The sequence below is a fragment of the Medicago sativa genome, chromosome 3 (assembly GCF_051527215.1).
Source record: "Medicago sativa cultivar Bolivia chromosome 3, Bolivia_mono, whole genome shotgun sequence".
Classification (NCBI taxonomy): Eukaryota; Viridiplantae; Streptophyta; class Magnoliopsida; order Fabales; family Fabaceae; genus Medicago; species Medicago sativa.
In genome coordinates, this window is record NC_140751.1 from 8,499,497 (window position 1) to 8,525,830 (window position 26,334).

Genomic DNA, 26,334 nt, shown 5'->3' on the forward strand with positions numbered 1-26,334 from the left:
AATGTTAATCCATTTTCCCTCCATACTTGTGATTTCCTCTATAACATCCCCTTCTACATATAACAGAAAGTTCAAGATCTTATTTTGTCTCCTCCCTTGGACAATACTATCAAGATCAATGTGAATGAAAGCTCCTTTAATAATCTTGATAGAATTGTCCTTTAATCGGTCTCTAATGTAATGAAGACCCTATTACATACATAGATTTGACTGAATAGACTCTATCTCCATAACTTGTATCATTTGAACTCACTATGAGACTAATATTTAAATCGGAAGCAAATCTGATTTTGGTGGGAGTTTTTCTTTAACCCTTTGAAATAATCAAAACCTCTTCATTTGCAAAAATAACTTTATCTCGCTTAACCAATATAGATAGATGCTACTCTTAGTTGATTTTAGTTAATTAGGAGGACGTGTATGTTACTCATCCATCCTTTTTTTTTTTTTAGAGGATCCATCCATTTTATTTTGTTCGCAAGCATAAATTAAAATAAGGCATTTACCTTTCTCATCTTATGCATTTCTCAGGTGTCCTATTTTATTTTATTTTATGAAAATGTTCTATTATAGAATCTGAAATGACTCTCCCCCTATGTTTGGATGGAAAATAAGTTTTTCACCTATTCGGATTATACAATCCGAACACAATAAGTAGTTCAAATTTCATAATCTGAAACACCCCATGTATAGGGCGTGTTTCTTTATTTTTCGGGATTATAATATTCGAACACCTCATATATCTCCTCTTTCACCAAGAATTTAAGAAAAAAATCAGTTCAAATTATATAATCTAAATGGTAGCAGCACAAAGACCGTGTCTGTTTTTAACAGAGATAGTCAATTTAAGAACCATGCTCTAACCATCTTAACCTCTATTTTCGTGTTTTAGGTCATTGTTAATTGTTCTCGTTGTATCATAGTCAAAAATAGGTCATTATTTAGCATATGTCTCTTTCGTTTTTATCCGAACAATTAATTAGGTCATTATTGTGTGTTCTTATCGGCAAAAGTTATGGTGCATAAGCCATAACTTATGCACCATGCATAAGTTAATCACAACCATCAGATAATTGGACACTTGTAATGATCCCATGGTTCTCACCTCAGACCCCACAATCAGTCCCCACAATCTTCTCCTACCTCATACGACTAACCCTTGCTCGCGCGCGTAACTCCGACGTCGTTTTTCGATTGATTCACGGCGGGATTGCGCCGACTCCAAGGAAGCAGCTCGCCACCAAGGTAACCACCGTTCACCGCCGTAACTGATTTGTTTTCCGTTTTCTCGATGTTAGGGTTTCATTTTCTTCGATTCGAATTTTTCGATTGATTTCAACTCGGTGGGAGAAGAAAATCACACAGATTCACTTCCCACGCCGTCAGCCTCACTATCACATTCTCAGCCTCCACCTCCGATCACAATTCCACCACCAAAACCTCCAGATTCATGTTTCACGACGACCTCGCCGGAACCACAAAACACGGTCACATATCTACCTGTGCCACCACTGCTGGAATCAGAATCAGCGATAAAGTCATCATTATTGGCTTTCATCTCCACCATTCGAACATCTTCAATAGAGATGAAGGGGTTTTCGTCGATGACTAAGCATGGGGATCTTGACTACCCCGTCAAACTATCATTGCAAGCAATCCCTTCATGGGAATTCTATTGGTTATGGATTTCATGTTCTGAAAATTATGAAAAGTTTGAGGTATTGGTTGGAATATGTATGTGGAAAATTGTTTGCAAAGAGGAATTATTATTCCATTGGTTGGAAGGTTTACAAAGGTTTAGAGAAAAAAACTATAGTTTGTTGTGTCAATTTTCATGAGACTTTTTCAACTTTTAACTGCAAGCTAGAGTTTGAGTGTGCTAGTGTGAATATTGTGATCACTATTCTTGAGGATTATGAGTACTGCATCTATCTTATTATTGAGCTATTTGACCATGCAATCCTTCACTCTGTGATTCACCACTTCCATAATCAAAGTATGCTGTTTTACTTGATTTTTAACCCACCCACCACATGTATGGATGTTCTTATTTGTTGGGTTCTGAGATTTCAATTGAGACTAGTTCACATTAAAGCTACATTTTCCATTGATTTTACTTGTTGGGTGTTAGCAATTGGTTTGGGAATTCATGCTGCTTTGTGGTTCATGTCAGGTGTGGGGTTTTCATGGGGGCTAATTCACATGTTAAAGTTAAATCAAGTGGTAGCCCCATCAGTAGTATTGTTCAAGTCTTTGTGGTTGTAGTCAAGAAATTAAGACTTGTGCTACCTGCTCAGCATCCAATCCTTTCACTCTCTGATTTCTTGCAACCCAAGTTTGTTAATTCAAAGCTTCCTTGCACATATCAATTCAAGATATTGAACAAAGCCAAAATAAATCCAAGTGGTTCAACAGCTTATCTATGGAGTCTTTGCAACATGCAACAAGTGAAAGAGTTCAAGTGCTTGGTGAAAGTGTCACTTATATGGTTTTCATCCATTCTATACTTTCTAGCAATCGTTATCATTCATGCCCTTACTGCTAATAGACTCATACACATCAATGGGGTTAAAGGAAGTTCTCACATATATGACCATCTTGTTACTTTTATGGCTCATGATAGTGTTTTGACATATTCCCCTATTCAAAAAGTGTATTGCTTCATCTTGCCTCAGAAACTTGGACATGTGGGAGCTGCATTATCCATTGTAATTTCTTGTTGGTTGCTTGTGCTTTGTCTAACAATTGTCAAGAGAACTTCATTTGCTTGGATTAATTATGGCTGCAATTTCTTCAAATTTCATTACTTGTCATCTGTACTTTCAATCAATTGTGCTAGATATGTCTATTTCCCTCTATCCTATCCAAAATCAAGTTTGATGGCCATAGCTCCTTGCCTTGATCTATTCAATTGTTGTTTGCAAGGTCAAAATGTTGTTTTATTAGTTCTATGGCAGGAGTGGAGTATTGTTGTCAAAGCATATGAGAACTGGAAGTATTGGCTGCCATTTTACAACCTTGAGGACAAGCAGGAAATCTGCTCCTACTACTAGAGGAGTCAAAAAACCTCACTGTTACCGTCCTGGAACAGTCGCACTTCGGTAATTTCGTTTTCCCCTAATTTTTTAGGTTTTCAATTTTGAATTTGAATTTTGGATTCATAATTTTTAGGAATTTTGAATTTGTGGTTTATGATTTTTAGGTTTTCGTTGTTGTTAATTTTCGATTGATGTTATTTACAGTGAGATCCGTAAGTACTACCAGAAGAGTACTGAGCTTTTGATCCGCAAGCTTCCATTTCAGCGTCTTGTCCGTGAAATTGCTCAAGATTTCAAGGTAAATATTGTTAATTAGTTTCATAATCGAGTTTGTGTGAAATCTTGTTCCTCTTTGGTTTATTTAATTTGTAATTTTTGTTTTTGATATTGTTGTTATAGACAGATCTGAAATTCCAGAGCCATGCAGTTCTTGCACTCCAGGAAGCAGCTGAGGCTTACCTGGTTGGATTGTTTGAGGACACCAATCTGTGTGCAATTCATGCTAAGAGGGTGACAATTATGCCAAAGGACATTCAGCTTTCTCGTCGCATTCGCGGTGAACGTGCTTAGGGTGGTGAAGGTGCTTTTTGTAACGCCCTCCTTTTTATTTAATTATTTTAATTAGTTTTAGAATATATTTATATGATTGGTATGATTTACATGATTTATGTGATATTTTGTTATGTTATATGTTGGTATTTGTAACACCCTAAATTTTTTATAATATATATTCTATATGTTCATTCTCTTTTTATTATTTTAAGCGGTTTTAATTTGACATGTATGATGCTTATTATTGGGACATCGTGTGAATTAATAAGAATTGTGTGCATATTTTATTTTAACTATTTTTAACTATCATTTTATTTAATTATTTATTTTATAAATAATTATCTTGGTGTCTTAGTAGTATTTTGATTATTTTTCCTTATATGCGTAGTTGCTATGATGTGATAATGTAATACGTATTTATTTGATTTATAAATAATATAAAATGTTATATTTTATTTATAGATTTATTATTTTAATCATTTAAAAAAAAAAGATAGTAGTGTACTATGAGTATTTTTGGGGATAATATTAGTTATGAGTGAGTAAAATAAAAGTTTATACCATTAGTGGGTGAAGAGAATAAATGAATGGGTGTATATAGTCGAGTGGGCGTAATTAGTAGAAGAGAAGATATGAACCAATCAGTGTTAAAGTTGATTGGTCATTATACAATGTATTTAGGTTAAGAGAGACTTAAAAACCCTAACCTAGCAGTGAGAAGAAAATTGAAAGTAAATTAGCGTCGTTACTGCGTGAGAACCGAGAAGACGAATTGGTAAACATAGAGGAGAGAAACTATCACGGGATATACTAGTGAAACGTTAGTATAGCACTGAGAGGAAAAAGGCATCACGCAATTTCTATGTTTCATAGGGTAAGTAATTCACATTCTTCCTAAGATTCCATTAAGCTATAAAGATATAAATATGATGAATGTTTTCAGCTAGGAATGCTTTTTTTTAAAGATTTAATGGTAGTTGACGGCAATATCTTTTTGTGGCTATGACTATGTTTGATTTTAGGTTTCCTTCAAAATAAAGTACTTGTCCTATAATGGTTATTTTACTATTTTTGACCTATTTGTATTTTAATTATAAAAAAATGTATCGATTAAATTATAGGTTATGCAATTGATGAAATAGGCATGAAACCAATTAAAGTTGCTTTGACTAAATCTATATCAGTCTGTACGTAATATTCGTATTATAAAATAGGCTTTAGAGTTTAGACCATAATATCAATGATAAATAAAATGAATTATTTTGTATTGATTTGTGTTTATTTTATTTGTAATTGATGAAGATGAGACGCATATCAACCGGTTGTTCGAGTTCATTGTCACCGTTGAGTCCTATTTATTCTCTTGAGTATTGTGAAAGCTTCAATCTAGGTATGGGGTGAGAGAGACGAGTTCGAGATCATGAGTGTAAATTAATTGAGATGAACGAGAAAGCCGTATTTCCCAAAGTTCATTCGGGGCTCACCGCGATGGTTGTAGCCCTTTGAGAGAATAATTAATTAATGTGCAAATTTAGATGTGGGAGGTTAAAAGAAGAATTAGAAACATTATTAAGGTGTTGCTTGATTTAAATTATGTGAATATGTGGTACTTGAAGTCATGGATAAATTTGTGGGTGCTTATGCTTGAATTGCTGCAACTATTTAGATTGATGACTTATTTAATGATTGATATAGATGTGATGTTATGTATTTGAATGTAATTATTGGTATACTACATGTATATGATAACTATTGGAATATGATTATGTGTGATTTAAAGATGTGATATTCAATGATGTGCTTCTAAATGGTCATGTGTGAATGATATGTATTTTGCTAAATGTCTTTTTGATATTCTTAAATGTTGATTGATTATCATTTGATACTGTTATATTATGATGTTGATATGCTATGAATTAATATGTGCTGTTTAATGATGTTGATCATTTAAAAGTTTGAAGTTGCATGAGTCGGTCTAAGTTGCAAGAATTAAGAAGTTGTCCATGATTATGGAATTGTATAAGATGTTCACGTTGTTGTCTAAGTTGTAGGAAGATTGAGTCCATTGCATACTCATTAAAGTTGGGGGCTTTAGGCCCGGCAGCCTTTGTGCTCATTAAAGTTGGGGGCTTTAGGCCCGGCAGCCTTTGTGCTCACATGTCGAGAGCCTAATTACGCTCATTTACGTTGCTGAATGGTACCACATGCATTTGCATATCAAGAAGTTTCACGATGATTTAAGTTGTTAAGTTGTTAAGAGTGCATTGTCAAGTTGAGTCGTGTTGTCGAGTCAAGTTGTTAAGTTGTGATGTTTTAACGAATTACTTTGTGATGTCTATTAATGTAATTGTGTGAGACGATGAAGGTGATTAATGTTGATGTTCTTATGAAGATGGTTATTGGTGGCTACATGTGTTGTGACTAGTTGGAATTGAATTGTGACAATGTGTTTGTGAAGCTTTTTTTTTTTGGTTCTTAAGTTGTAATGATATTTTCTACTAATATAGATTGAGATGATATAGTATATTCTTCAAGGTTCTGAATATTATGTTTTTGATGTGAAACGACTTTGACTTAATTGCTTACGTGTTCTTCTCATTTTTTTTATACTATTACATGTTCTCGGAACTCACCCCTTCGTTGTTTGTGTTTGCTGGCTTGGCCTTGCGGTTGCGAAACCGTAGTTATATAGGTTATGAGTCTTGGAGTCAAGTGCATGCTTTTCGTGAGGACTTGTCTTGTGTCGTCGGTTATTTTGGGGAAAAGCACCGCTCTGATAGTGACACGGGAAAAGGGATATGCTTACTTATTTAATTTTGTGCAAGAAAACCATTGTCTATGATGTAAAATGAAATATTTTCAAAAGAAAAAGTTTCGATGTTATTATTACTATAATTTTTAATGAAGTGAAATATGAATTATGTTTGTTATGAGTCAATGTGATATCCTAAATTTTGTGGAAGAATTCCTATATCATTAGAGAAGTTTTTATTTGACATTTTCCGCTGCGAATCAAACTCTAATTTTAATTAAATAATAGTAATAATTATTTTTGGGATTTAGGGTGTCACATTAGTGGTATCAGAGCAGGTCTGTCCAATCAGGCCGAGGGGTGCAGTGTCACTAAGGTGTCAGTTTTATCTGTCATATTTGTTTTATTTTATTTGATCATTTGGCTCTTGACATACAATTTATTAAGATGTTACATTGGTATTGATTTAGTCTTCATGTGCTCTTTGAGTTACTTTTTTTATGATTATCTCAGTTTGTCCTTTAGCCCAGTGACTAGCGAGTCTTGTTTCTTTATTTTTGCTTTTATTTCCCACTCAAAGATTGTGTTTTGACTGACTAAGTGAATTGTGATAATGTATTTTTGTATTGATCCATGTTTCTGCTTTGTTGCTGACTTGTTGCATAGTTGAATGATAAGTGCTAGCTCTTCTTGCCTCGTTCATGTGAGGCTACTGTGATAAAATTGCAATTAATTAGTCCCTTAGAGTTATCTTTTTCATTTTAATTTTAAGTTGTAGTAAATTAATGTTTTAGTCAACTCTTCAGATCATTAAAGAACTGCAAGTAAAGAACAGCAAATAGTAAAAAAAAATTTAGTTTCATTTTCCTTCCATTGTGTTGTCATTGAAGACTAAGAAACTAATACGAGTATGTCCAAAAAAAAATCTAAGGTAGTCCAAATAGATCGTGTGGATCTTGTGTCAGTCGTGTGTATTCTGCTTATTCTCGTGTGTACTATGTTAAGTTTTCTATGATTTGCGTATTTTGTTTTGTTACTAGATTAGTACCGAGTTTAGCTCTCCCTTGAGTGAATTTTATGTCATAGTTACTATCTGACCCTGTGTAATTTAACTTACACCATTCTTGTTGCTTTGGAGATTTTTTTTTTCTTTTTAGTCTATAAAATTTCTCAGGATGATGATTTGAACTTGATTAATTGATGGACCTACCTGATAATTAAAGTAAGGGCATGATATGTATGTGTTAACGTAATGTTATTGTGCAACAAATATGCTTGTGCGAACTTCATGTCTTGGTGACCCGTGAATTGATTATTATTGTACTTATGTGATCTCTATAAGAGTAGGTACTCAATTCTTTGTAATGGTATCTCCTCTATATATATGAGTATGTTGGGTGTTAAAAAAATAAAAATAAATAAATAATGACATTTTCCTTCAAAGAAAAAAAAAAACGATATTTGGTTCCTCTTTCCACTATCAACATACTCTTCGTCCTTTTGTGTAGAACCTTCCAACTGGAACATCTATATTTTTGAATAACTGGAACATCTATATTGTTTTTCCCCCTCCTACACTTGTTTATTTTGAATATTTTAGTTTCTTAAATTGGTATTTGATCACCTCCTATTTTGAGAAGAAATTGGTTATAATGTTTAGAATAAAAAAAAAAATGCTGCTTGAACTAGTATACTTGACTTTGTGCTAGCCATGTTCAAAAGGTAATAATGATTTTGTTTTTATTGTGTGATATTTCCTTGTTTGATCCTTGTGCTGCCATGAATATACATACAATGCACGTTACATGTGTTAAAATGAAATAACATTTTATTTTTGTCAAATATATTTGTTCGAAAAATAAAATAAAAATTAGTGTGAGTATCAATCAATTTTATCTTATGAGTGTCTATCTTAATTAAGGTGTAAATATGTATTGTTCTCTCTCCATAATTTAGTATTAGGAGTCTATGTGTCACGATTTACTTCAATGTAGAAAGTGAGTTATTGGTGTTGGTTCTTTATTTGTTGAAATTCATAATTTATATTTGGGTTATAGCCTATGTTGTTATGAGTGGAACTATGACGGGTTGATAATTCTTATTTTCAATTACTTGTTTGCTATTGTCATGATTTTTTTTTTTTTTTGAGCTTGGTGTTGGGGCTTTATGGTTGATTTATTTTGAAGTTCTTCTTTCGTTGATGGGAGTCTTTGGGGAAAAACTAGTTTTGATATTTTGTTATATTATTGTGAGGCTTATGGTGAGTTGGTGTTTGAAATAATTTATAGTTTAAGATATATAAGAAATAATTATATTCATTTTTTCTTGTGTTCTGAATTTCGAGGACGAAATTCTTTTAAGGGGGGTAGAGTTGTAACACCCTAAATTTTTTATAATATATATTCTATATGTTCATTCTCTTTTTATTATTTTAAGCGGTTTTAATTTGACATGTATGATGCTTATTATTGGGACATCGTGTGAATTAATAAGAATTGTGTGCATATTTTATTTTAACTATTTTTAACTATCATTTTATTTAATTATTTATTTTATAAATAATTATCTTGGTGTCTTAGTAGTATTTTGATTATTTTTCCTTATATGCGTAGTTGCTATGATGTGATAATGTTATACGTATTTATTTGATTTATAAATAATATAAAATGTTATATTTTATTTATAGATTTATTATTTTAATCATTTAAAAAAAAAAAGATAGTAGTGTACTATGAGTATTTTTGGGGATAATATTAGTTATGAGTGAGTAAAATAAAAGTTTATACCATTAGTGGGTGAAGAGAATAAATGAATGGGTGTATATAGTCGAGTGGGCGTAATTAGTAGAAGAGAAGATATGAACCAATCAGTGTTAAAGTTGATTGGTCATTATACAATGTATTTAGGTTAAGAGAGACTTAAAAACCCTAACCTAGCAGTGAGAAGAAAATTGAAAGTAAATTAGCGTCGTTACTGCGTGAGAACCGAGAAGACGAATTGGTAAACATAGAGGAGAGAAACTATCACGGGATATACTAGTGAAACGTTAGTATAGCACTGAGAGGAAAAAGGCATCACGCAATTTCTATGTTTCATAGGGTAAGTAATTCACATTCTTCCTAAGATTCCATTAAGCTATAAAGATATAAATATGATGAATGTTTTCAGCTAGGAATGCTTTTTTTTAAAGATTTAATGGTAGTTGACGGCAATATCTTTTTGTGGCTATGACTATGTTTGATTTTAGGTTTCCTTCAAAATAAAGTACTTGTCCTATAATGGTTATTTTACTATTTTTGACCTATTTGTATTTTAATTATAAAAAAATGTATCGATTAAATTATAGGTTATGCAATTGATGAAATAGGCATGAAACCAATTAAAGTTGCTTTGACTAAATCTATATCAGTCTGTACGTAATATTCGTATTATAAAATAGGCTTTAGAGTTTAGACCATAATATCAATGATAAATAAAATGAATTATTTTGTATTGATTTGTGTTTATTTTATTTGTAATTGATGAAGATGAGACGCATATCAACCGGTTGTTCGAGTTCATTGTCACCGTTGAGTCCTATTTATTCTCTTGAGTATTGTGAAAGCTTCAATCTAGGTATGGGGTGAGAGAGACGAGTTCGAGATCATGAGTGTAAATTAATTGAGATGAACGAGAAAGCCGTATTTCCCAAAGTTCATTCGGGGCTCACCGCGATGGTTGTAGCCCTTTGAGAGAATAATTAATTAATGTGCAAATTTAGATGTGGGAGGTTAAAAGAAGAATTAGAAACATTATTAAGGTGTTGCTTGATTTAAATTATGTGAATATGTGGTACTTGAAGTCATGGATAAATTTGTGGGTGCTTATGCTTGAATTGCTGCAACTATTTAGATTGATGACTTATTTAATGATTGATATAGATGTGATGTTATGTATTTGAATGTAATTATTGGTATACTACATGTATATGATAACTATTGGAATATGATTATGTGTGATTTAAAGATGTGATATTCAATGATGTGCTTCTAAATGGTCATGTGTGAATGATATGTATTTTGCTAAATGTCTTTTTGATATTCTTAAATGTTGATTGATTATCATTTGATACTGTTATATTATGATGTTGATATGCTATGAATTAATATGTGCTGTTTAATGATGTTGATCATTTAAAAGTTTGAAGTTGCATGAGTCGGTCTAAGTTGCAAGAATTAAGAAGTTGTCCATGATTATGGAATTGTATAAGATGTTCACGTTGTTGTCTAAGTTGTAGGAAGATTGAGTCCATTGCATACTCATTAAAGTTGGGGGCTTTAGGCCCGGCAGCCTTTGTGCTCATTAAAGTTGGGGGCTTTAGGCCCGGCAGCCTTTGTGCTCATTAAAGTTGGGGGCTTTAGGCCCGGCAGCCTTTGTGCTCACATGTCGAGAGCCTAATTACGCTCATTTACGTTGCTGAATGGTACCACATGCATTTGCATATCAAGAAGTTTCACGATGATTTAAGTTGTTAAGTTGTTAAGAGTGCATTGTCAAGTTGAGTCGTGTTGTCGAGTCAAGTTGTTAAGTTGTGATGTTTTAACGAATTACTTTGTGATGTCTATTAATGTAATTGTGTGAGACGATGAAGGTGATTAATGTTGATGTTCTTATGAAGATGGTTATTGGTGGCTACATGTGTTGTGACTAGTTGGAATTGAATTGTGACAATGTGTTTGTGAAGCTTTTTTTTTTTGGTTCTTAAGTTGTAATGATATTTTCTACTAATATAGATTGAGATGATATAGTATATTCTTCAAGGTTCTGAATATTATGTTTTTGATGTGAAACGACTTTGACTTAATTGCTTACGTGTTCTTCTCATTTTTTTTTATACTATTACATGTTCTCGGAACTCACCCCTTCGTTGTTTGTGTTTGCTGGCTTGGCCCTGCGGTTGCGAAACCGTAGTTATATAGGTTATGAGTCTTGGAGTCAAGTGCATGCTTTTCGTGAGGACTTGTCTTGTGTCGTCGGTTATTTTGGGGAAAAGCACCGCTCTGATAGTGACACGGGAAAAGGGATATGCTTACTTATTTAATTTTGTGCAAGAAAACCATTGTCTATGATGTAAAATGAAATATTTTCAAAAGAAAAAGTTTCGATGTTATTATTACTATAATTTTTAATGAAGTGAAATATGAATTATGTGTGTTATGAGTCAATGTGATATCCTAAATTTTGTGGAAGAATTCCTATATCATTAGAGAAGTTTTTATTTGACATTTTCCGCTGCGAATCAAACTCTAATTTTAATTAAATAATAGTAATAATTATTTTTGGGATTTAGGGTGTCACAGTATTTACTAGCATAATATAATTGTTATTTGGTGTAGAAATATATTTGTTATTTGTTATAGATATATTTGTTATTTGGTGTAGAAATATATTTGTTATTTGTTATAGATATATTTGTTATTTGGTGTAGAAATATATTTGTTATTTGTTAGAGATATATTTGTTATTGGTGTATTATTATTGTGAAATATGAATTATGTTTGTTATGAGTCAATGTGATATCCTAAATTTTGTGGAAGAATTCCTATATCATTAGAGAAGTTTTTATTTGACATTTTCCGCTGCGAATCAAACTCTAATTTTAATTAAATAATAGTAATAATTATTTTTGGGATTTAGGGTGTCACAGTATTTACTAGCATAATATAATTGTTATTTGGTGTAGAAATATATTTGTTATTTGTTATAGATATATTTGTTATTTGGTGTAGAAATATATTTGTTATTTGTTATAGATATATTTGTTATTTGGTGTAGAAATATATTTGTTATTTGTTAGAGATATATTTGTTATTGGTGTATTATTATTATTAAGTGGGGGAGAGATATATTTAATTTAGAAATAAATAAGATTATGAGGAATAGAGTAGTTTTGAGGTGTAAGAGAAATAAGAAGGGGGATAGAATAGAAAGAAGAATAAGTTGTTGGGCCAAAATAGATCTAGGAAGAGCGTTTAGTATTATAAATAGAGAAGCTTAGGTTAGAAAGAGTTTTACGTTAAACCGCTTTTTGGAAAAGAGGAGAACAAGAAAGAAGAGAAGAGAAAAGAAAAGTCAAGAGAAGAGGAGAATACCTTAGGAAAGAAGAACGCTGCTGCTGATTCAGGAATTAATCTAAGGTGAGGGTGAGACTATCTTGCATTAATATTAAGTTGTTAAATCATTAGATTACATCTAACAAGTTGGGGAGAGTTTGTGAGAATTTGAGAATTAGGGTTTTGAGAGAGATTTGATGATTAGATGATGAAAAATTGTTGAATTGATGTAGAAATTGTGTACAAACCTTAGATAATCATTAGGATGATAATTAGAATCAGTTTTGAGGTTAGCACCATGAGATTAGGTGAAACTTGGAGAAAATCTGCATTCAGCCCGAATTTTGATATTAAAACTGGAATTGATCGGTGCCAAATTGGTCTTAGGTGTAAACACGAAAGTTGTAGGTATGGATGTTAGCTTTCTAATGTCGTTGGTCTCACGTCAAAACGATATATAGAACTTGAGTTATGGTCAAATTACTGCACATAAGTCATAGTAAATTTTTATGGACTTTCAGCACAACTTTTCCGAATTTAAAATGAAAACTGGTATTGATCGGTACAGAATTGGTCTTAGGCGTAAACATGAAAGTTTTAGATAATTTTGTTAGCTTTCTAGTGGCTTTGGTTTGACGTGAAAATGATGTTTGGTCTGTTAGTTATGATGAAAATACTACAGTGAGGTCTTAGCAAAATTGTACGGTGACAGCATTCTCTGTTTCATGTTTTTGCGTTTTGTTCATATGTTTCTGTTTTGAATTGATCTTTGTTGTAAACATGAAAGTTGTTGATATTTGTAATACATTTCCAGTAGCTTTGGTTTGACATGAAAATATGTTGTGGATAATTTATTATGTTTTTACAAAGATACTTAGTGAATTATTGTCGATGTTTAAATACGATGTTATATGAAGTTGTTTATGATTGATGAATATGATGTTTTAAGATGTTGTTTATTATCATTTGATATTGTTATATTATGATATGACATGAATTATTTATGTGATCCATATGTTGTCAAGATGCTAAGATGTTAAGACGTTAAGATGATAAGAGTTGTTAAGTCGTCGAGTCGTTATGAAGTCATCAAGTTGTTAAGATGTTATGTTGTCAAGATGTCAAGATGTTAGGATGTCATAGATGTTCATGATGTTGTTTAAGTTGTCAAGTTGTAGGGAGATTGAGTCCATTGCATACTCATTAAAGATAGGGGCTTGAGGCCCGGCAGCTTAATGCTCAAACTACGTTGGGGGCTTTAGGCCCGACAGCTTTATGCTCAAACTACGTTGGGGGCTTTAGGCCCGGCAGCTTTATGCTCACTTAATGAAGAGCCTAATTACGCTCATATATGTTGCTGAATGGTACCACATGCATTTGCATATCAAGAAGTTTACGATGAGGTAAGTTGTTAAGAGTTGCATCGTCAAGTTGAGTCGCATTGTCAAGTCAAGTGTCGAGTCGACTATGAAGTTGTTTAAGATTGAATATGAAGTGAATGATGAGTTTGATTAAGAATGTTGTTTATGTTTGATGATGATGTTTGATTATGATGTTGATGTTTGACGATGATGTTGTTCATGTTTGATGATGATGTTTGATTTTGATGATGATGATGTTTGACGATGATGTTGTTCATGTTTGACGATGATGTTGTTTAGGATTGATGATGATGTTGAATATGATTTGTTTATGATGGTTGAATATGAAGTTGTTATGATAAGATGCTATGTGATTTATGATATGCTGATATGTGAATATGATAAGATGTTATACGTTTACTAATGATGATGTATGATGATTCCTCGTGATTATATTTAAGATGGATTGTTTGTGATTATGTTTATGGTTGATATATAATGTTATGAGATGGTTATGATTAGTACTTGATGTTATATGATGATGTTTATGTCTATGATTAAGATGCTATGATTAAAAGGATATATGATAATGCTTATGACTAATATTTGTAGATATGTGATGATATTTATATGATGATATAATATGAAGTATATGACTAATGTAGGAAGAATAATGATACTAGTTAAGGAAGTTTAAGTTGCTAGATATGATTAATGAATTATAGGATGTTTAAGTTGTTGAATGTACTTTACATGATTTATATGCTTTATATTATTGTTTGAGAAATTTCACCCCTCTGCTTGGAAATGTTGCTCTTCGTATGGGTAACTTGCAGGTAATCAAGATTAGAGGCGTCGTGAGTGGACTCCTCACATGTGTGTCTAGGTGCTCTGATACGTAACGGGATGGGACTTGACTTTACTTCTATTCCTTACGTATTGTTTATGAACTTTTATGAATAAATATTGAACTAAGACTTATGAGATTTTCTGATGAGGCCTGCGTGGCAAAGACTTTTTATGTTGAATGAACTCTGCGAAGTTTTGAATTACTTATGTTAAATGATTTTGAAGAATAAATTGTTATTTATTCAGTTTATGAATTTTTAAGAAGTGTAGCATTCCGTTTAAAGTTGAATTACTCTGATTTTTAATTATGAAATTTTTACGTTGGGAAAACGGGGTGTTACACTTTTAGGGTTATGGCGGATTAGTATTTTGGAAGGATTTAGGGTTTTATGAATTGAATTTTCTTTTATGCGTTGTATAGTTTTGAACTTATAATGTTCAATTTTTAACAACAGACATATTTTGGATTATGATTAGTTTGTACTATTATAAGTTTGTACTAGATTTTATTGGGATTATTTTGATATGATGTAATGAAAATTATACATTTCACATTCTTTATAACATTCTTCATTTTGATATTGATGGTTATAGGTTGTTACAAAACCATTAGACAATTAGTTTGGTTTCACAAAGAACACTATCAAAACCATTAAACCATACTTATGGTTTCAACAATAGTTTTTATTTAAAATCATTTATCAATAATGATTTTCATTATTCTTTTAGGAGCACTTGTTGTGGAGCACTTGTTATTGGAAATTATAACATTCACATTCTTTGTTGTTATGTATTCATGATTATAGGTTGTTACAAAACCATTAGACACAACCAACTGATTATGTCACTTTTCGTAGAAACTCGAGAGGTTTAACACGAAAAACAAACATAAAATAATGCAAAAGTATGTTTTCTTTTTCTAGAAGATAAATTGTTTAAAACAAATTAATAATTTCATTTAAAACCATTAGGCAGTTATTTTGGTTTCGCATAGAACACTATCAGAACCATTGAACCATACTTATGGTTTCAGTAATAGTTTTTATTTAAAACCATTTATCAATAATAATTTTCACTATTCTTTTATTTTATTTACCATTTGACAATTATTTAATAGGTTATAAGTGTGTACTATTAAGTGGTTACTTAATAATGATTTTAATGTTTATCACATTTTTTTTATTACAAAACCATTAGACAATTATTTTGGTTTCACATTGAAAACTATCAAAATGTGTACTATTAAGTGGTTACTTTGAAAACTAATTTTAATAAAATTGAACATTCTTGGGCCAAAAATTAAATAAAATGAACGGTATACTATGATAGATACTATAAAAAGACACAACCAACTGATTATGTCACTTCTCGTAGAAACTCGAGAGGTTTAACACGAAAAACAAACATAAAATAAAGCAAAAGTATGTTTTCTTTTTCTAGAAGATAAATTGTTTAAAACAAATTAATAATTTCATTTAAAACCATTAGGCAGTTATTTTGGTTTCACATAGAACACTATCAAAACCATTTAACCGTACTTATGGTTTCAGTATTCCATACCCCTAATTTTAGTAATATTAAATTAAATTGAACATTATTGGGCCAAAAATTAAATAAGATGAACAATATAATATGATAGATACTATAAAAAGACACACCTAACTATCAAAACCATTAAACCATACTTATGGTTTCAGTATTCCATACCCCTAAGTTTGTTTCACCATAAACTTGATACAAATCCAGAAATTCAAAAACTTGATACAAACATTAACAAGAAATTTAACACTAATCTAGAAATCCAGAAATTCAATAAAAAAAACATTAACGTGTTAGCTTTTGAATCAATTCTTCATAGTATGAAGTTGCTGCCTTCTCCACATAGTTACTTTTGTAATTGCTTTAGTCGCTTAATATTGATGAACAGATTCCAATTCTCAAATCCATAGTTTTTGCAGCCTTGTCATTCTTCCCATAATTTTCATCATCTGAACTTTCTTCATCAGAATCTTGTGCAACATTTTGTTGTTTCTTTTTTTGATGCTTCTTTTCTTTACCCTTAGATTTTCTTGTTTTCTGCTCCTTATTTTTACCACCATCAGATGATGAAGCTGTGTCAATGCTTTCCTCCTCCTCCATTTGTGTTAGCCCAAAACTGAATGATGGCAATGACTCTAGCTCTTTAGTTTTTTTCACATGCATGATCAAAGAAAACCATTAAATACATCTAATGGTTTTGGAGTACAACTGACCAAAACCATTTCCACAGCACAATGGTTTTTGCATAGTTTTTAGAGTTTAACAAAGTTCTAACAAAGTGCATTGTGGTGTATGGCTTCTAAATCTCTATGTCCATATTACGTCTTATTTTCACTTATATTTCTGGCTCTTGTTTGTTTTTTCGTAACAAAAATAACAATAATGAATTTTTTGTTATATTCAAAATAATTCACACACACATACAATAAAACCAAATATATTAGTGTCATAAGGATGGAGCAAGTAAGTGAAATGCGGCAAAACCAATGAAATAAAACAACCATTGATTTTGGTCAGAGCACATATATAGCTAGCAGAGATGGACCAATAGAGCCGTTTCAAATCACAAACACAGTGCAGGAAAATATTGTCTCAGCTGATATTTTAAGACCATAAGGACGGAGCAAGTAAGTGAAATGATCTCAATTCATACTGCCATTTAAGTGAAATAAATCAAAAGAAAAAAAAATCATTGATTTATACAGCACAACACATAACACAAGCAAGATGAAGATTTCAATCCATACTGCCATTTTACAAAATTGCAACATGTTGTAAAACAAATGATCTCCAAACACTATGACAGTGTGGCAGATTGCATTGTAGCTACTGCCTACTGCTCGCGCGCGCACGCGCACACACAAATGATCTCCAAACTTTTGAGTTTGGGTTCTAATCCTGCTGAAGATTACCTTCTTCCACTTACAAATTGGAAATTACCCTCTAACATGCTTTTTCAAATCAATCAAGAAATATACACTATTATCATACATGAAAAAAAAAACTTTTTCCCCTAATTAGAAGAGCATTTTTAAAAGAATGACTGATGTTTGGTTTATGTAATGGATGACAGTGAGCCACATCCCATCTATATGAGCTAGTTGGACACTTATTTGTTTGTAGTTGGTTTTTGGTTTTTAAACATGTTAACACTGCATTCATTTTAAGTGTTTGTTTTGTATGACGTTTGATGAAAATTACGGCAAAAATGCATATGAAAAAATGCTAACATGCTTTTGTATGTTGCCAACGTGACGTGAAGCCGACATAAGCTTATTTCAATATCTCTGGTATACCGTACAATGTGGTAAGAAACAAAACTAATATTATGCATTTACTAAGATTGATGTTCTACCATATCTTTTTGGTAAGTAAATGTTGCCAAATGACCTAAGAAACAAAACTAAAAGGCTCTTATTTAGGAAACTAGACCCTAGATGCAGACATTGAAAATCAAGAATGCAATAACAAAAATCTGAAGTGAAATTAAGAGAAAGGCAAGACTAACACATCTACTTACACATGTTAAAACTAATCCACAAAGGCACACATAGGCAATTTTTTCCACAAAGGCACACATAGGCAATTTTTTCCCTAATATGATAAAATGTTACTAATAAATAATTAAACAATAACTGTGAGGACTATAATAGAGACACAAATAGATGGGTAAAAGTTTAAGCATGCACATCCATGAAGAGTTACATTTTTTTGTTTCTTAAAACCAAAACTTTCATCAACTCTTGACTCGCAATTAACAAAAAAAAACAAAATGCACTAACTTAACTTAAACTAATAATGCTCTAGTCTTCTGGCAACACTTTTTTGTTCTTGAGAACATTCTCAACCTATCTCTTGAAATCTTCAGTCCCATTTTTCAAGAGATACTCTGAAACCATTTCCACAGCAAAATGATTTTAGAGTAAAACTTCCAAAAACCATTTACACAACATATTGGTTTTCACAGAACAAATTATGACCACTTATTCAAACAAACAATCACAACTATTCATCACTGAAAAATAATCAGCATTTCAAAATTGAATATAGAAAATAATACATAAGGACTGAATAAAGAAAATTATTGATCATATTATACACTCGCAGTGGCACTCAAAAACATTTATATAGCTAACAAATTACACTGTTCTGATCACCATTTACATAGACTACCAAAATAACAACTAAATACTCAAGAAATTAGTTCTAATTAAAACTCATGCATCAGTCAAAAGCATATAGCTAAATCCTCAAGAAATCAATTCTAACAGAATGATTAAATAACGAGACTTGTGTACTCATAAACTCAAAAAGAGCTTAAATGGACAAAAGTAAGTAACATCTAACTTCAAATGACATGACAAAAGATGTTAGCCCAAGTGAACCTTTACTCTCTAAAGGCAAATTCAGCATAAGAGAGGCAAATTTTAGCTGATATACTACGAATAAACAATTAAGGTACAACAAGTATAAGGCCATTTAAGCTTATTCAAACATAAGAGACGCAAATTCTAAAGGCAAATTCAGCATAAGAGAGGCAAATTCTAGCATATTGGTTTTCACAGAACAAATTATGAACACTTATTCAAACAAACATTCGCAACTATTCATCACTGAAAAATAATCAGCATTTCAAAATTGAATGGAAGTAAAACAAGAAAACGAAAAGCGATTATTGAGAATGAATTATGCGGAAAAGTGAAAGTGAAAAAGGAAGTAACCGCAAAAGGATTGACATGAGTCTCTTCTTCTTCGAAAGGGTTTGGATCTTAGCGACTCGTTGTTGTGAGAATGAAGAGATCTTCGAAGAAATCAAAATCGAAATCGTAGGACGGTGTTGATGATGAAGAAAGACGGTGTTGATGATGAAGAACGACGGCGATTCTGTTGTTTCCGGTGGTGGAGGTTGTTTCCGATGTGATTCCGGTGGTGGAAGTTTGAGAAATGACGGTGACTTTTGAGAAATTTTGTTTTGCCAATTTTCTTTGTTTTCGGTTTTGGGGGTGTAGGAAGCAAATTTGTTGGGCTACAGATTAATGGGCCATATTAGCAATCTTTATGCAGGGTGCATAAGGAAAATCCTTATGCATCATAACCAGACCCGTTCTTATCATAGGTTAACATTCTTATCTCATGAAGTATAAGTAATATTCTTATCCCAAAATCATTATCTTTTATATGCAAACTAGTTAAAAATATGTGCTTCGCACGGGTTGAACACTATTATTTTGAAAATCTTTGTTATATGTTTGAATAAGTAAATATGTTGTTAACCGATTAATTCAAATATATGTTTACTGATGTGATTTTTTTTTAGACGCAATGCGCTATATTTTATAAATGCATAATTGCTTGAATTCTATACTTCCGATTTTGCCAAAGACATGTTCTGAAACTGCCCTCGACGACTATGTAGCACCTTTTTATTCTACTCTTTAAAGGGCTAACACAAAGCATTGTAAAGCTTTGCTGCATAAAAAGTGTCTCTTTTATTCTGATCAAGAGAAACTGGTGCAACTATATAGTAAACATTCTCATGCTTTTCGATGATTAAGATTAGGTGTCATTGCATGAAAGTTATATTTTGTAGTGTGTAACCTCATTGTTTCTACAAATGTGCTTCCATAGAACGCTATAAACATTTTTATCTTTTAATGTATGTATCTTGTTTCAGCAACTTTTTACAGAGATGTTAATTTCCATTTGTTTCAACAATGTTGATGCATTTTTTCTCAGAATATAGGTTAAGATCATAAGCGAATCAATTGGGTGACATAATGCACTGATAAAGTTAATATTATCAGTCCTATGCAACAAATTATAAGAGTTTAACTTTTCTTGTTAATTGGTGACCATATTGAACCAATTTTTTTTTTTTTGAAAGAGGCAGAAATAGAAATCATAAATTATGACCAATCCTATGTGTTTCACATGCTAAAAAACTTTCAAATTCATGAAATGTTGTTCAACTTACATACATGATTTTTTTTATCAGATTAGATGTTGTTCAACCATTATTGTTGAAAATTGGTTGTCAAAATATCATTCCTCTTCTTATATTTGATTTCATATGCTATCAACTACTTCACCACTATGTGAATAATTAATAGTTATTTATTCTTTAAATTTTTCACGAACTAAACATTTCAAGATATCCGCACAACGCACAGCCTTATATCTAATATGTATAATTGTAAGTGTCATTTTCTTAAAAACATAAAAGTCTATTCATCGGGTATCATATAGTTGTGTAATTTCTTGTGTGTATCATATAACCATTCTAAATTATTCAGTTTTGTTAAGAGTCTTACATCGAATAGGAGATAGTCTGACAATTTGTTTATAAGTGGGGGCAATCCTCACCTCATAAGCCGGATTTGTGGAGTTGAGTTAGGCTCAACCACGATTTTTAAGATGGTATTAGAGCCTCCTCCAAGATTCATTGGGACACCTGCTATCAGCCACCAACCATTTATGTCCAAAGATTTTCGTTAATTGAGCTTGAGAAGTGGGGATAATTTCCATTTTAGAAGTCGATTTTGCATTAACCATTTCTAAGAAACTTCACTTGATTATTTATGTTAAAGTTGGAGTTAGAGACAAAAGTGGGCCAGTTCCAGAGACTCGTCGTTTATTTATAGTCAAAAGACGCCTACCTAACACCCATTAGTTATAATAAAAAACAGACAAATGGTCTTGTAGGATCTTAATCTACACATTTATAGTCAATAATTGGATCAAGCATTTTTTTTTTTTTTTGTTATCAAGCATGATAACGTGTGGTTTTGGAATTACGGAATAATAAATATTTTCTGATAAAAATAAAATGCATGGCCTGCCTGCATCACCAACTGGATAAAATAATCACACCATTCATAGTTGGGGGATAACTGCAACTCTGCAAGTGAAATGGCAGAAATTGCAGTATCATCAGCCTTGTCGGAAGTGTTTCAGTTCCTAAAAGAAGAAACAAATCTTCTGAGTGGTGTTCACAGAGATTTTTTAGACATCAAAGATGAACTAGAAAGCATTCAAGTATTCCTCAAAGATGCAGATAGAAGGGCAGCAGATGAAGCGCATGCCAGTGATGGAATAAAAACTTGGGTGAAGCAGCTGAGAGAAGCATCATTTCGCATTGAAGATGTCATTGATGAATACCTTCGGCTGATCCATACGGCCAATCCTCCTGGACGTGGATATGTATTCAACAAGATTACAAGCCTAATCAAAACTTTGATTCCCCGTCATAAAATTGCATCAGAGATTCAGGACATCAAGTTGTCAATTCGTGGAATCAAGGAAAGAAGCGAGAGGTATAACTTCCAAATTTCGCATGAACAAGGATCCTCATGCCAAAGCAACGGATATGGAGAGTCAGAAACAGGAAGATGGCGTGATCCTCGACTGTCTTCTCTTTTCATTGAAGAAACAGAAATCGTAGGATTTGAAGGCCCGAGAGAAGAACTATATGGTTGGTTATTGGAGGGTGCAGCTGAGCGCACTGTGATTTCAGTGGTAGGAATGGGGGGTCTAGGCAAAACCACTCTTGCCAAGCAAGTTTTTGACAGCCAAAAGGTGACAACACAGTTTGATTGTCGAGCTTGCATCATAGTTTCTCAATCATACACTGTGAGAGAACTACTGATAAAAATGATGGAGCAATTTTGTCACGAAACTGAAGACCCTCTTCCAAAGAAGTTACGCAAGTTAGATGACAGGTCACTGATTATAGAGGTAAGGAAATACCTAGAACATAAGAGGTATTTGATATTCTTTGATGATGTATGGCAAGAAGATTTTGCGGACCAGGTTCAATTTGCTATGCCAAACAACAATAAAGGTAGTAGGATCATAATCACCACTAGAATGATGCAAGTTGCTGATTTTTTCAAGAAATCCTTTCAAGTTCATGTTCACAACTTGCAACTTTTGACTCCAAACAAAGCATGGGAACTCTTCTGCAATAAAGTATTTAGATCTGAGCTTGGCGGTTGTTGTCCACCGGAACTTGAGGTTGTGGCAAAAGAAATTGTTCAAAAATTCAAGCAATTACCTCTGGCAATTGTAGCCATCGGTGGTCTTCTTTCAGCAAAATCTAAAACCATGATCGAATGGCAAAAGGTGTGTCAAAATTTGAGCCTGGAGTTGGAACATAATACCCATTTAACGAGTCTAACAAAGATTTTGTCTCTTAGTTATGATGCCCTCCCTCACTACCTGAAGCCATGCATTTTGTATTTTGGTTTATACCCAGAGGACTATGCTATTAGTCATGGGAGAATAACTCGACAATGGATAGCTGAAGGGTTTGTTAAATCTGATGGGAGAAGAACTCCAGAGCATGTTGCAGAGGAGTACTTGTCTGAATTGATTCAGAGAAGTCTGGTTCAAGTCTCAGATGTGGACTTTGAAGGGAAAGTTGATAAATGTCAAGTCCATGATTTATTGCGGGAAGTGATCATTACAAAAATGAAGGATTTAAGTTTTTGTCTTTGTGTGCATGAAGATGGTGAGTTACTCACGAATGGAAAAACTAGACGCCTATCTATAACCACTAGTGACAACGATGTGTTGAAGAGCACTAACATTTCACATTTGCGTGCTATTCATGTCTTTGATAAAGCTGGGTCGTGGGAGCATTTCGTGGGCAAACTGGGTTCAAAGTCTCGGATTTTGAAGGTACTTGACATTCAAGGTACATCATTGAATCATGTGCCTAAAAATTTGGGGAGTCTTTTACACTTAAGGTACTTAAACCTAAAGAATACAAAAATACATGCTCTTCCTAAATCTATTGGTGAACTACAGAACTTAGAGACACTCGATATAAGATACACACTTGTGCGTGAGATACCAAGTGAGATAAACAAGCTCACAAAGCTACGTCACCTTCTTGCATTACATCGTAACTATGAAGAAAATTATTCTCTGTTGGGCTTTACATCCGGTGTGCAGATGGAAAGAGGTATTAAAAACATGGCTTCATTGCAGATACTTTATTATGTGGATGTAAAACATAGGGGAGTCGATCTCATTTACGAGATGAAAATGTTAAAGCAGTTAAGGAAGTTAGCTTTAAGGCGTGTAAGAAGAGAACATGGAGATGCCTTAAGTGCTGTTGTAGTAGAATTGAAACACCTTGAAGATCTTAACATCACTACAATTGGTGAGGGTGAAACCATTAACTTGAATTTTGTCTCATCTCCACCTCAACTTCAGCGGCTTCATTTGAAAGCTAAACTAGATACGTTGCCTGCTTGGATTCCAAAACTTGAGTATCTTGTTGAGATAAAGCTTGCTTTATCTAAGTTGAAAAATGATCCGCTACAGTCACTGAAAAACTTGCCAAATCTGCTGAAGTTTGGTCTATGGGACAATGCTTACAATGGTAAAGTTTTGCATTTTCAAATTGGAGGGTTTCTAAAATTGAAGAGACTGAACCTCAGTCGCTTGGATAGAGTAAAAACTGTCCTTATAGACGAAGGAACTTTGATTTCTCTTGAATTTCTTACCATGAACAGAATTCCCAAACTGATAGCGGTACCCTCAGGCATCAAGTCCTTGGATAAACTCAAAGCTATTAACTTCAATGAAATGCCGTATGAATTTGTTGAGAGTATTGAAACAGTCAAAGGAAACTGGATTATCAAGCATGTTCCTCTTGTATCCTTTCATCACACGAGTGACCCAAAATTCAATGATGATGAGATCTGCACTATTACCTCATCTGATCATTGTTTTGCAAGCTGAGAATGTTTTGGTGCCTTGCAAGCTTCAAAATATGAAGGTACCTTTCCTCTGATCATGAAATGCTTCTCTTATAAAGCATTCAGTTTTATAACGACGTTTTATTTTATGTGTTTCGTTTTCTTTTGAAAAAGATTTAGTGTGTTTAATTAAGTTGATAATTGTATGAGATAACTGACTGACTTAATTGTTTCTTGTGTCAATGCGGACAGAAATTTGGTTCTCCACGATACAGCTCAAAGTAAAATATTTCCTCTCATCCTGCAATAATCAGCAAAAACTAGATCCCGTTCACTGAGCAACCCTGGCTTCTTTTTTCTTTTTGTCATTTGTGCTGTTGTATAATTTAGTCGGAGAAGCTTTGACTCAAAATCTTGTTATCGAGAGGTATATCTGGACTCCATTCAGACGTGTTTTTGACATTTATTTCCTAGTTTTGCCATTTCTAGTCTTTTACTGTTTTTAAGATTGGTGGGAACTTTACTTCATCTGTTGTAATAATAATCAAAACCACTTCATTTGAATGAATGTGTTTATTCTGCTAATCAAGATTGATATTAATGCTGCTATCATTGTTGTGCTGTAAATTTAGACACCTAGTTGATTTGATGTTAATCAGGAGGACATTTATGTGTCTGAAGTTATTTCCTGTGATTAGTTTATAACCTTTTAGGATTAGATTTTATATCTTATTATTATTTGTTTTTGATTTAAGGTTGAATTTGTCTATCCCTATAAATAGGGACTAGTGATTAGTCTTTGTATCAAGCTACAATCAAGTCAGTATCAGTAACATTGAAGGTTCTTATTATTTTATCTCATTCTTTTATCTAAAATCCCACAACTTCAACAAAGGTCTGGTATGGTCTAAACTTGCCCCTGGGACTAGTTTAAGCTCTCTGCGACTTCCTCTCACCGACTATTTATTTATAAATCCAAAATCGTACACTTCAATCTTCATCTACTCATCAGGTTACAATATAGCTTATCATTTCGGCTGCTACACTAGACTCAAACAACATGTGACAATATAGCTTACTTCAAAGTACGGTTGGTTCCTTGCATTATCTATTATCGCTCACCCGGATGTTAACTTTCCTGTCAGCAAATTTTTTTCAGCATATGCAATCTCCAACTTCAGTACATATGCAATGTAAGCATTGAATCCTATTCTATATTTTCTCAAATCAACCATGTGACATGGATTTCATTTCATTGATGCAAAGAATCCTAACAATAGATACATGCGCTCCAACAGTTACTCTAAACTAGGTGTTCCAATTGATGCACCTACAATCTACTAACACAACACAGGTGCAACTTATATGTGCTCTAAACCCGCATTCCATTCCTGCGTGAAACACTTTACCATAGATTATCATTTTGTAGGTGAATTACTGTCAGCGAAGATTTGAGTCATCGCATCTGGTTTTGTTAGTTAGTTTCAATCTTATAAGTTTATTTATTTTCAAAATCCTATCTGTTCGTTAAGATTGGAACTTTTTTATCGATTTGTTATCTCTCTATGTCTTACTTTTACAATTTCTATATATTCACATGACCAATATTACTTTGAAACAATTTAATACAAAACATTTTCTATTTCTACAAATAACTTCACCACCACGGTACCATGACCGTTGTTCCATTCCTCATTAAAATTTCTATACAGATAAAAACAAATGCAGCATATCACTTACTATATCAATTTCCAAGAGATAATTAGAGAAAAATATATTATAAAATCAGTTCCTGAATCGTGAGATCATTCAAAAGTTATACTACTCAGAGCTGAGATTCCAAACTTCTAACAGATGGAAAATACGTATAACTTGATCACAGAATGAATCGATATGAATGGTGCACCAAATACATTATTTAAACTCACCTTCTTCTTCTGACAG

At 32.6% G+C, this 26,334-nt stretch overlaps 3 protein-coding genes across 3 annotated transcripts in view; all 3 read left to right on the top strand.

The window, feature by feature from the left end:
• Nucleotides 1-24,975, top strand: part of LOC146935444 (disease resistance protein RPM1-like) — a 56,065-nt gene extending 31,090 nt beyond the window's left edge. Inside the window, exon 2 of the mRNA XM_085750637.1 lies at nucleotides 24,643-24,975. The gene's annotated coding sequence lies outside the window, so the exon portion shown is untranslated. The remainder of the gene's footprint in view (nucleotides 1-24,642) is intronic.
• On the top strand, nucleotides 2,101-3,623 carry LOC146935447 (histone H3.3-like). Its single transcript, XM_085750641.1, has 3 exons — nucleotides 2,101-3,101; nucleotides 3,243-3,336; nucleotides 3,438-3,623. The coding sequence occupies exons 1-3, from the start codon at nucleotides 2,983-2,985 to the stop codon at nucleotides 3,606-3,608; spliced, it is 384 nt and encodes a 127-aa protein (XP_085606767.1). The 5' UTR covers nucleotides 2,101-2,982; the 3' UTR covers nucleotides 3,609-3,623.
• Nucleotides 21,572-24,975, top strand: LOC146935448 (disease resistance protein RPM1-like). Its single transcript, XM_085750635.1, has 2 exons — nucleotides 21,572-24,470; nucleotides 24,643-24,975. Exon 1 carries the CDS (start codon nucleotides 21,593-21,595, stop codon nucleotides 24,431-24,433), a length of 2,841 nt encoding a protein of 946 aa, XP_085606761.1. The 5' UTR covers nucleotides 21,572-21,592; the 3' UTR covers nucleotides 24,434-24,470; nucleotides 24,643-24,975.
• Nucleotides 24,976-26,334: the final 1,359 nt, after the last annotated feature.